This window comes from Lytechinus variegatus, chromosome 3 (genome assembly GCF_018143015.1).
Source record: "Lytechinus variegatus isolate NC3 chromosome 3, Lvar_3.0, whole genome shotgun sequence".
In the NCBI taxonomy this organism is placed as follows: domain Eukaryota; kingdom Metazoa; phylum Echinodermata; class Echinoidea; order Temnopleuroida; family Toxopneustidae; genus Lytechinus; species Lytechinus variegatus.
In genome coordinates, this window is record NC_054742.1 from 38,701,366 (window position 1) to 38,714,537 (window position 13,172).

The 13,172-nt window shown below is 35.1% G+C and overlaps 1 protein-coding gene across 1 annotated transcript in view; it reads left to right on the forward strand.

Annotated features, from left to right (window-relative positions):
• LOC121412027 (macrophage mannose receptor 1-like) overlaps window positions 1–5,441 on the forward strand; it is a 55,316-nt gene extending 49,875 nt beyond the window's left edge. The window contains exons 48-52 of the mRNA XM_041604940.1: window positions 1,420–1,594; window positions 2,357–2,617; window positions 3,236–3,421; window positions 3,981–4,028; window positions 5,093–5,441. Coding sequence (XP_041460874.1) covers window positions 1,420–1,594; window positions 2,357–2,617; window positions 3,236–3,421; window positions 3,981–4,028; window positions 5,093–5,319 — 897 coding nt within the window. The 3' untranslated portion in view covers window positions 5,320–5,441. The remainder of the gene's footprint in view (window positions 1–1,419; window positions 1,595–2,356; window positions 2,618–3,235; window positions 3,422–3,980; window positions 4,029–5,092) is intronic.
• Window positions 5,442–13,172: the final 7,731 nt, after the last annotated feature.

A 13,172-nucleotide genomic window follows, 5' to 3' on the forward strand; every position in this document is an offset into this window, starting at 1 on the left:
GATGCAGAAGGATTTATTTCAATTGCTTGCCTACGTTCAGATGCTAATTTAACTCTGAAACGCATCTCTTCTGCCACCCTTTGTTTACACTGCATGATATAGTGGTAGACATTGTACAGGTTATGATGTACAGTCGGAGGCGCCCAAGAACATTAAGAATGCTGATCACATTTTGTGACTTTGGGCGCGGTGTCAATCCCCAACCAATCACCATTGTCTATTATACACTTATCAGTTATTCAGTTCATATAAAGAGCAATTAAATATCAGGCTTCAACTCTGATTGATTTTATGGCCTGGTCACACCGCCCGAGCGTTGTTGGAGCGGTCGTAGAGGGGAGAGAAAAAATCATCACCGCTCGCTACCGTTCATTATTTTCGATTTCGATTGTTTTGGTTTTTTTTTCGATTTTTTCACCCAATTTTTCCTCTCTACCGCTTCACGACCGCTCCATCAACGCTCGGGTGGTGTGACCAGGCCTTTAAGTTAATGTGCTTTTTAAAATAAATTCACAGATCAGTGGCTTGATCGTTAGCGCCATCTGTTGACCAGGAACAAAAAAATCACGTGAAAAGAACTCGACAACAGGAAAGGCCTCGATAGAAATCCCTAGAACGAGGATAATCAACAATACCACTGATGTAGCTTTAAACTTCGAACGTTATATTGCTAAGTAAATGTTTTAACAGAGATTAAAATCTAGAAGTGTTATAAATCCATAATCAATTGACAAGTTGTGTTAATCTTTGACGATTGTAATAATGGTAATTAAAGTTTCAGCTAATCTCACAATGACTCATAACGTGGAAAAATATAGTGATGCACCTTCATGACAGACTAGAGGAAACTCAAAGAGAACAATATTTTCGGAGGGGGCGTGTTGAAATGACCCTCCTCCTTCACACAAAAATACCCGTCATTTGATCAGCTGTTTTGGACATCATGGTTATACAGCGGTCACTGTGAATAATACAGTTCTGCTGATAGTGGCGATGGTGTCCATTTCAATGTACAAGATGGGAGTAAATGCAGGTCAAGTTTGCATACCAAAATGAACTTGATGTAACGTAATTCATTGTGTCATTGGATTTCGTTATCTTTTTTTAACATAATATTGACTGTGATATTATCCTTGCACGCCGGCTGCGATATAGAAAAGCAATGTGGAGTAAAGTAAAAGGATTATTACTGGCGTTCTTGGTCGGTAAGAAAGTTAAGATTTAAAACAAAAGTATGTAATGCAAATAGAAGCTCGTTTTACTGGGCCCAAATTAGTAGAGATACTGTTATCCTTTACAAGAAGTTACATCATGCATTATGGTGCTTCTTTGATCACGCGCTGCGCATCCTTTCTTGATCTTACAAGTTTGATTTTGGTACGTAATTTTTTTATTTGTTCGTTTGATTGTTCATTTTAGAAAAATAACACCTATGGCTGGGATGACACCTGGCCAGTGGTATATACCCGCTGGGCATCGGGGCAACCTTCCCTAGGTCCTGATGAAAAGTGTGTGGCAATCCAACCAAACAAGGGTGCATGGGACGATGTGCCGTGTGATCAAAAGTATGGCGCCATCTGCAAGTTTACTCAAGGTAACATTTGGTTCAACTGATTGTTCTTATTAGGCATAGCTGTCTCCTTTTTTTATACAAAGAACTTTGCGATTACCAGATAAAAAAAAATTTGGACGGAAGGTGAGAAATAAATTAAAGCAAATCAGGCAAGCACACCAAAGGCTATAGATCTAATGGAAATGAATAACTTGTAAATGCAAGTGAAAAAAAGAGTGCACTTCCATAGAAGCCTTATTCAGAAAAAAAACAGTAGCGTGGAAATTTGTATGTCGCAACCTGATGACGTCCCTCCATGCGTACGTCTAATTGATTGGAATTCCATTGTTCTCCTATCTTACTTTTACATCAGAGTACAAAAGTTGAAATTATTATAATTCATGATATTTCGATTCTTTAATTTCTCGTCAAGAAACCGGAACTGGGGAAATGGGGGAGGGGATCAAGCCCCCTCCCTTTATTTATTTTTACTAAACATGTATAAACGTGAAAATGTGCATGTTCAGCACTCCCTCCAGTACACATAACACTCTTGATAGCATTCCGCGGCCTTTGCGCTTCTGAAGATACCCATCGGTTGATGTTTACTTTATTTTTGCTTGGAGTGTGAAATATTTCAAAATCTAAGAAGAGTTTGCTATAACTGGATTATTTTTCCTCTCTTGGATCTTAGATCATGAAATCCAGTATATTATTGTAATTACTCAAATGTTGCCATTCTTACATTATGTCAACCAACCAACGACCAAAATTCTTACCTTTCGCATTTTTCGTCGTGCCTAGGTGGTGTCCCACCACAGCAGCCCACACTCTCTCCCGAAGATTGTCCCGATAGTGACTGGTCTGTCCATGGAAGCGCCTGCTATAAAGCCTATCTTCAAGACGAATTTGTGGTACCGTGGTCTGCTGCCCGCTACGTCTGCAAGGGAGATCGAGCAAGTCTTGTCAGTATCCACAGCACCAGAGAGCGAGACTTTGTGATCTCCCTTGTCAAGGGTGATATTTATAGTGTATGGATCGGGCTCAATAATATCGATAGCTTCGGTAAGAAAGGAACATAAGACACTTTCAAAGTATTTGGCTTTGGTTTTAATTCATTTATATAATGATGTGATTGGGGAAGGTATTGTGGGGGTTGGCTTGGGCTTGAGGTGACCAAGTCACATGTATGACCATTGTATTTTGCCGATTCCGGGGCCGATTCTAAATATCTTCATTTTAGTTTCATTTTCACCATTAGTGTTATGACCTAGATGGGGTTAGGAGGTTTGGGGAGGAAGACCTGTGGGTTATGGCTATTAAGTTAGCCTTTTCCATACCCAGGCAGCCTCTCCAACTCTCATCCAGGTCTTATATTCTCTATCATGTACAAGTTTGATTGATCTTGTCTTTGATCTGTTTGTATTCTTTGTTTTTTGAATGCCAAATAAAATAATAATAATATATTGTTTTTACAGTGAAAAGTGATAATAATGGTAGTAGGCCCCCTAAATGAACAGGCATTCATAATTATGTTGCCGTTTTATTTCAAGATAATCTATTAAGAATTCAAGTGCTCCATTAATTTGTTTATTTTGGAATCTTTGGAATAAGAGATAAACATGAAAGTTTTGAAATGAATATTAAAATTATAAATTCTTTAATCTAAAATATTTGGTATAGGTTTCACCTGGGAAGATGAGACCCCGTATGAGTTTACCTCCTGGGCACCTGGAGAGCCTAGCGGCACCAATGGAGACGAGCAGGACGAAGAGTGTACCCAGATGTATACCAACGGCGGGCATGTGGGGCAGTGGAATGACCTCTACTGTCTAGAAAAATGGCCATTTGTCTGCAAGTATACTACAGGTATTTACCAAGGGGCTTGTGTCTCTGAACATCAGAGTAGGGACTTAACGATTCAGAATGGTATCCTGATAGCGGACTAGAGAACAACTCAATAAAAGATGAACTCGCTAAAATCATGCGCGTGGTGAAATGATGCTGCATTTCGCGTTCTTAGTTTGAAGACAGTATTGAGACGAAATAGCGCAGAAAATACCGATGCGATCCGATCAGGGTGGATTCTGCCTGCATTGTGCATGTTATCGACCCGAGCAGGCATTTTAAGTTGTGAGGCATTGTGTCAAGAAAGTTGACTGATGAACCACTGCTCTGTGAATGTTGCTGTGGTAATTGTCGGACAGGGGGTCTTGTTAGTGTTGACGAGCTTTTATGAAAATAGTGCCTCCACCCCTTGCCAAGAACGGTCCCATGCTGCCTTATACTCGGTACTCTTATTAATTCTAAAAATGATGGTCACACGATATTGTGCTAACAACTCTATTTTTTCTTTTTTTTTACTAACTGATTCTTATTCCTACACAGCTCAAAATCTAAATACTTTTTTTTCGTTATCCTTATTTAGGAGGTCCAATATACATGACAACACCACCAAGTGAACCAAAACCAATAGGTAAGAAAACTCTCTCGTAATTCATCGCTTAGAATGCAATAGAATTTCGTAGAATTTAATATTATTATTGTATAAATCTGATTGTGTTAACCCTAAAAAGACTGGGGGGCTGATTCAGCCCCCCCCCCCCTCAACATTTTTCGCGATAAATCCGCCGCGCGAAATTTTTTGACCGCGTCGCTCGCTGACTTTTTACTTTCAAGTCTCGCGCAACTTTTGAGACCAAAATTGTGACCCCCGGGTACGCGGTTCCAAAATTACGCAACATTTTGTAAGTGCATGCAGACCCAAAATTACTCAAAAACGTGAATTTGTGTACAAATCCAATGCAAATAGTGTTCTTAGCCAATATTCACAAATGCATCATTATTTTTCCTTTTACTGCTTAAAATCAATTAATTTTATCTTTTTTATGGTCAAAATAAAGTCCCCAACGATTTCCATTGAAAAAACAATAAAAAACAAAAAGTCGAAAAACATAGAAATACATAAGAAATTTAGAAAACAATAGAATACATAAGAAAATAAATGTGATTTTGAAATTTTTTTAAAATCAATATGATCAGATGCCTATCTAGAGTATGTGAAACAAAAATTAGCATTTCAGGGGCATTATTTTATTAATTAGAGCAAACTTATGATTTTACGCATAAATTAGCATAATTAATGAGACATGAGATTTTTTGCAGAATTTGATGTTATAGTTTTGTAGATAATGCCATGGGTAACGCGTGTGCCAATTTTCGTCGCGATCATGCGATCGACGGCCGAGATCATAAGGGGGGGGGGGGCTGAATCAGCCCCCCCCCCCCCCAGTCTTCTTAGGCGTCGGAATAGCCCAGTCTATTTAGGGTTAAGTATTGACATTTATGCCTCCGCCCATCGTAAGTGGTTACCGGATGCTCTATGTTTTCGAGTCGTCCGTCCGTACCGTTCTCCTCGTGTGCTGACAGGAATGTCGATGGTCTGAGTTGATTTGGGGTTCACTCTGCGTTTTGAATAATAGATCAATGAAATAAAGTGTCTTCAGAGTCTTCTAATAATTTTTTTCGTTATATTTTCAGGGGGTGCCTTGGGCGTTGGCGCTATCGTAGGTATAGCATTCGCGGGTGTAGCCTTTATTGTCATCGTTGCCGGACTCGTCGTCATGTTAAGACGTCAAAAGAGAATGGTAGCGTATTTCCGATCGGTGGCCGGCCTAGAAGTCGCACCCGAGCAGCTTTTTAATGAAGATAATCGAGAAGGTCGAACAGATTCGTTTGACGACGCTATGCTCAGTGTTAATACCTAAAGCAATATGTAACTGAAAATCATGTATTCTACCCGTCATAAGTTCTTTCTTTCTTCTCTTTTGAAAATGTTCGTTTAACAACTTTGTATTGTCAAAAACCTTATATCTTATATCTGAATGATTTGATATCGTGCTTTAGCATTGTATCCATCAAAAACAAACTTTCAAAGTATCTTAGAACTATTCATCTTCGTAGATCCCTTTGTTGCTAAGAAAATCAAAAATTATTTGAATTCATTTTAATAATCCTGTGGTTTTCTTTACTAACTGGAATTTGTGACCTGAAACAGATGTTTTATAATAAGATTAATCATCAAATTAAGTCATTGGCCGGGTTCTGAAGTCTTGTTTAATTCATAGCTCATGGTCTAGGTATATGCTAAATTTATGGGAAGCCGAAGACATTTCTTTCTCTTTTTTTACGTTATCGTTACTGCAGTCTTTCCCATGCTTGAATGGTTAATAAAACTTAGAACTTGTGGTTATCTGATTAATTGCAACATGTATGAATTGATTCTGTAGGCTGTTTGAGATTTTGTGTCACATTTTGACTATCCATAGTGACACCATAATTTCTTACCAATGTAGAAAAAATGACCGTGACTTTTAAGTACGGGTCTGTGACTTTTCACAATCCTCTGAATTTTCCTTGTACATGTAGATACATTGAAAATGTAGAATAAAACAGATAAAAACAGCCTTTAAGAAGGCAATTATAGGCATATATCACTCGTTTTTCATTTCTCTAGCAATTATTAATTATTTTCAGGTATCTTGTCAGTTTTGAATACTGCGTGAATGATTGAATTAATGATCAATATTCATTTTCCCCCGTGTACGTCATTAAGATTCAATATTGGATTCGCCTAGTAACATTCGTTTTTGGTCAATAATTTACAAGTGACAGTTATTATTTCACGTAAAGCAAATAGTAGAAATCAGTTACTTGTAACTTCTTTCATTTCAAAATGTGTCTGTCTTTTTGTATGTAAAAGCACCTTATTCTTGCAATTTGTGATGCCATTTTTGTAAACTCTTTAAAATCTTATTTACTGAATTACATGTGTTTAATTTAAAGGAAATGTTGTTAAAACTTTATTCAAGATTATTATAAAACATTGTTTTAACCCATGGAATAGTAACCTCTCCAATTCGACTTTTCCCTTTTTTATTTGTTTGATTCCCCGCCCTTTCTCTCCTTTTTTTTCGTTTATGATAGGTTTATCATTTTGTCATATTTTCCATTGTTATTATTTTGAATATGTGAACTTTAAATTTACTTGCAAGTGAATTATGTGATTTAATAAAGAGCTGAATCAATATCTTATTTTTTTTCGTTTGAGATTGATTTTGTTATATGTTTTATTTATCTTGCCAAGATCGTATGCATGCCTCAATGATCAGTCTTGAGTACGAAATATAAACTGTTTCGATAAGTTCGAAGTGGAGTAGATGGATAAGCTATATTCTCTTCCTTCCCCATCTCTATCCCCCTTCTTTTATCTCACTCTCTCTTCGTTTTTCTCCGTCTCTTTCTATAATGATATACACATTTTACCTCCCAGGTATACACCCAACACCCATTTCACCCAAGCACCCTGAAATCTCCGAGGATGCTCACTCTTAAAAAAATATAGATTCAACTCAGCATCTTTAGCAGTACTACACTAGCAACAAAGTTGCCCAAGTATAGGCATGTATATCTCTGTGAGTTGCACCAAAAATGCAGAGGTCCGGGAACAGGGGTACTTTACCGAGGGGGCTTCAGCCCAACCCCACCCTTTTCCATAAATATTTACAAAAACGTAAAATTGACTGTCTTACTGTGCTTTTGGGTATGGCCGGTCCCCACTTCCAGCTCAGCCCCTCCCCCTTCAAACCCGTCCCGTGTTCCCTGTAATGGTTCTCAATAACGTATTAAATCAGGTGCTCTTAGTTTTGCATTGAGTTGTACCTATAAATGTGCAGAGTTTAAACCTTGTTCTTAGAGTTTACGCTCGTCATACTAAATCAATTAACTTAGATTAAATGTCCCTCATATCTGGTTCAATTCAATTCAATTCAAATTTATTTTCATTCTTCAAAATGATACAAATAAGTACAAAATAGATTGATTCAATTTAAATAAACAATAGCATGAACAAAATTCAATATTGGAAGAAAAAAAAATACATATTTGAAAGTAATCTAAATATAAATTAACATACATGTCAAATTAAATCAATATAATCAATATCATTAGATATAATTGAATCAACGCAATTATATATCATAAGAAGAATGGAGGGGTCCACTGAAAAGCAAAGCTTGTATAATGTGGACCCCTCAAAAAATAGATACAAGGAATATAGAAATATACGTAAAGTAATACATGAAGATAACGAAAAGGCAAGTAATAATAGTAAATAACACGAAACAACACAACACATGAACATGAGGTGGACAATAGTACGATAACAACTGCCTAGAATATAGAAAGAAAATAGAGATAGGGAGAGGGATGCAAAGCTAATTTGCTGCATATAATTATATTATGTCTACACATACATACACATCAATACACGCACACACACACACATATATATATATATATACATATATACACACACATACACACAAATACATACACGCATACATATACACATTACACATAAACATACACACACACACCCCACCATACACACATATACAAATACACCATTACACACGCACACACACACACACACATACAATAAAAAAGGTACAATATAATGTATAGACAAGATATAACTTTCAAATTTTATGTCTAACTGGAAAAAAATAATAATAAGGCTTTATGTTCTGTATAAACATAGATTAGCAAAAAATGATACAAAATTTTAGTTTAAACAGTGAATATAATTCATCAGGAAATAAGGAGCATAAATTTTAATTTGTTTTTAAAGGACAGTAAAGAACGGGCATCTTTAATCTCATCGCCAAGGGAGTTCCAAAATCTTGGACCTGTATATAAATAAGTATTTTGTGCTAGATGCGTTCTGAGGAGGGGCAAGTGATATTCATTTGACTGCCTGGTGGGATAGTTATGGAGGGATTGGTTTTGGTGAAACATAGAGTCAAATATGCGTGGCAACGAATTATTTTTGTATCTATACATGAATTGACCTAATTGAAATAAATATAAATTTTTTATTTTCATGATTTTATGTTCCAGGAACAATTGATCTGTATGAGAACGAACTGGTGCATTACATATAATTCGGAGTGTTTTCTTTTGTAAAATTAATATTTTGTCCAATAAAGAATTATGGGTATTTCCCCATGCTAATATTCCATAATTAAGGTACGGTAAAATTAAGGAGGAATATAACATGAGTAATGTGACCTGAGGAAAATAGTGTTTTAACTTATTAATTATACCAATATTACGAGATAATATTTTGCTCACATGAAGAACGTGGGGTTTCCAAGAAAGTTTATTATCAACTATAATTCCTAAAAATTTAATTTGGGAAACACTTTGTAAAGGTGTATCATCAAAGATAATGTCAGAAGGTAAAGATTCAATAGAATTACTAAATATCATATATTTGGTTTTGTTTAAATTAAGAGATAGTTTATTGGCGCGTATCCATTGAGTCAAATTTAGCAGTTCTAAATTCATGATCTGAACTAGAGTTTGAGGGTTTTTGTGAGCAAAAAATACATTGGAATCATCTGCAAAAAGAATGAAAGAAAGAATGTCAGATGATCTATGAAAATCGTTAATGTAAATAATGAATAAAAGAGGCCCTAATATACTACCTTGTGGGACACCACAATTAATGTCATGTTGATCAGAGATGTGATTATTTAAATAAACATATTGTTTTCTATTTTTAAGGTAATTCCTGAACCACTCCAAGGCAATTCCACGTATTCCATAATGAGAAAGCTTGTAAAGTAAAATGTCGTGGTTAATAGTGTCAAATGCCTTGGAGAAGTCCAGGAATATACCAATTAGATGCGAATGATCATCTAAAGAATGGGCTACTTTATGCACAAAATTTAAAAGAGCGTGGATAGTGCTATGTTTTTGTCGATAGCGCTATGGTTACTCATATTCGCACCATTTCAGAGTTTTATTGCATAGCTAAACCCCCAAACTTCTTGGAACAGTATATGGACCTGCTTCTCTTTGTGTCTTCAATCGTTTCACGAAAAAGTAACACAAGGGCTACTAAGAAACTTAGTAATGATGTTCATGTGAATATTGACAACTTTTTTTCTTAGAAAATTTCGACTGATATAATTTTTTTAAATAAAATACATAATAAACGTATGATTCAGACCCTGCCAGGTTGTTCACACTAAATTCACTGAATCCTTCCCACTCAATGAGTTTGTTTACGAGTCCTAATACGGCCTTACAAGTTGCTTGCGATCTTGTGAAACCTAAATCTTTGCAGGATAATATGAAAATTGTGTAGATGACGCACTCACTAGTAGCCACCCTGTTATCTATCTCCTACCCCTGTGGTACACATAGGACCGAATTTCCCCCTCTCTATTTCTCCGGATTTACCCCCTATTCCAATTTGACATTTTGCGGAGGTAGACCAATAGTCTCTTGTTCTAGACCCTTTCTTATGGTTTATTTCCTATTCGTCTAATGCCAATTCGTCCAATTGCCAACTCGTCTACCTTCACTTGGTATACCATCAGTTCGCCCACTCACCACAAGGTCTACTTTCATTTGGTCTAATGTCGTTCCGATTAATAACCAGTTGGTCCAATACCCATTTAGTCCATATACCATTTGGCCTAATTGACTAAAGTGTTAATTATGCAAAATAAAATTAAATGGATATTAGATCAACTGGTTATGAGACGAAATGGTCATAGACGAAATGGTGATAAGACGAAGTGATAATTGAACCAAATGGTTATTAGACGAAATGTTGATGGACGGAATGGCAATAGACGAAATGAAAATAGAGTATTGTGTTGAATGGGCGAGTTGGCAGTAGACAAATTGGCAATTTTCCTTTTAGAAAAAATGTCATTTTCATATCAATTACAGTTTGATTTAATCAATCCGAGATATAATTGCATTCAGCATAATAATTTTTAGAAACGGTCTTGTTACTAAACCATACCAGCGTGTTTCCTAAGTGGATAACGTGTTACGTGTGGAATTCGTTTGAGCGGAGGACATGGTTGTTTGCATCTGTGAAGGGGGCAGGGGTAAGCTGCCCTCGTCATTATTCATATCTCATTACTTTCATCTGTTAGATAATGAATTCTGTGATTCTAAAAAGCATTGGACATGGATCATCTGATTCCAGTAGGCCAGGAATTTGTAGGTAATGCAATGCACTCAGTCAATTTTATGTTTGAAATACACACCCTTCAAATAAATAGTACTAATAATTATAATAAGGATAATAATATTAATTATGATAAATGATAATAACAATAATGATAAATGAATATATAAGATACATTTGTCAATTATTGTTCATATTTTTGAAATAAATGACTGTTACACTTTGTTAAACTGGACCCCCAAATTTTAAATTCCCAAGGAAATAAAAATAAGGGGAAATGAATGAAAGGGAAAGGAAAAGAGCTGAAAAATTATATCATTTTTTAAATCATGCCAAAGTCTATCTACAAAAAATATATTGTTACTTTCAATAAAAGGTCAACATTTTGTCCGTATGCTTTGCAAGCTCTAATCTTTCAGAATTTGTCGAATATGCCATGTTCGGCAGCTTCAGACGTTTACCTCATTACCAACGATATCAATAAGTTAATTTTTGTCCCAAGAATATAATGATAATATTTGAAGGCATGGTAAACCAGCATTCCGTTAATCTTCAAGCGTTCTCCTTACCGATATATATGTTCCTCCATGTTTGACCGGTAATTCTCTTCCTCCTTCTGAAGATAAAATGGAAAAAAACTTCGACATTTAGTAGTGTCCAGTCAAGATTCAATACGAATTTAGTAATGGATGACAAATCAATATCAGTTTCAGATGTGCGGTGAACTTGTATTCTGTTCATCGTCACCAGGATTTTTATTCGATTATTATTGCGAAAGTACATGCAGTGGCCCAAATCACAAGTTTGGAAAATTATTCTATTTTTCACCCCCAACATACAATAATAACAAACCATTGACAATTCTAAATTACATAATTTTATTTCTTGAATCTGATCCAGATTGATTAGTTGGGCCTACATTAAGAAAACTTGATGGTTACAAATATGATAGCGACAGGTGGTACATTATGAATTATGATAAGATTTCTTATAAGTTTATAACATTATTTGAAATAAAAATATAAGTATAGGCCTCTTCAAACTTGATATAAGATATCAGTTTTATCAGTGACCTAAAATTGCGCTTGTGCCAAAATGTATCATTTTTTAGAGTGATTGTTTGATTTGTGCAATTGCTGACCTTTAAAAGTATCAGTTTTGTAGTATGAAACTAAAAATAGTAAGGGCGATTCCACACTAGAACTTAATTAAAATATCATTAATTTCATGCTTTCATTAAGTATTTTATTTTGATACCTAAATTCTATGAAAATTATTAATTTTAACCAAAAGTGAAGTCAGATATATATATATTCTTTCTTTTTGGGGAGGGGACAATGGAATTTACAATTTTCAATAATTTGCTTATTAAATAGTCAAGTACAAACACTGCCTGAAACCATTATTGGCCAAGCACGAAAAGATTGAAAATATTGCACGTCAATGGAATAATGTATCATTTATGGTTCCAAAAAATATCTACATTTTTACGATCCATAATAGGGCAGCCCTGATTTTTCCAAACCTATTTTTGGCAATGTCCCGTACGACACATAAAAATGCAAAGTTTTTCCTACACTTTTATTTCTGATGATGGACAATATCAGCTTCGAGTAGTAGAAATAACCAGTTCACGATGTATCAAACGCTTTCCTACTACGTTTGATACATCGTGAGACAACTGGTTATTTCTACTACTCAATTCTTCGCCACGATGACCCTCTTCCACATCAAATATCAGTTTCTCTATATTTGGCCCATGGGTGATCGATTTGTCCTACAAGGATCTTATAAAAAGTGTCATTCATTTTTTAATAATTGTCCTATTATAAGTTGTCCCGTACGACACGCATATATACTGCATTTCATCGCAGGATTTGGATTAAAAAAACAATAAACATTAGGCCTATTCTAATCTATGTAATTGTTTTGATATCAAGTGAGCTGAATAGGTATTTTTTCTATATTTTAATTGACTTCATGTTGGCATATAGTGATATCACGAGGGTGGTCAAGACGATGTGTATAAGGCCATCAGTGGGTGCCACTTATTTCTTTATTGCTTAGGTTTCTTTCTTATATTGATTTATTTGTTTTTGTCTGTTTGTTTGTTGATTTGTTGTCTATTACATATTGCTCAGCTAGTAAACATATAGCTTATTTTCTTTGATTCCATAGAACGAAAAAGTTTGGAATGAATTTTATTAGAACCATGTGATCTAAATGTGATAGAAACACTGATTTTGTGGTGTTTTTTACCAAATCACATTTAAAGCATGGAATGTAATGAACATGTAGGATATAATCTCCGTATTAGATTGTAAAATAACTTCATTTATAATCTGATAAAAATAAATGTTTAAAATAGCCTTTTTATCGCATTTTGGGAAAATATGAATGTAAGACTAGCAAACCAATGTTATGGCCTTTTTATTCAATCATTTACACAGACTTGAGGTGTGAACATTAATTCTATCATCTCAGTTAGTCTTAAAATGATCTTCGCATCAGAAATACTATTTTCATTTTTTTTTAAGTTCACCAAATTTACCTCTCGCGTTTTGC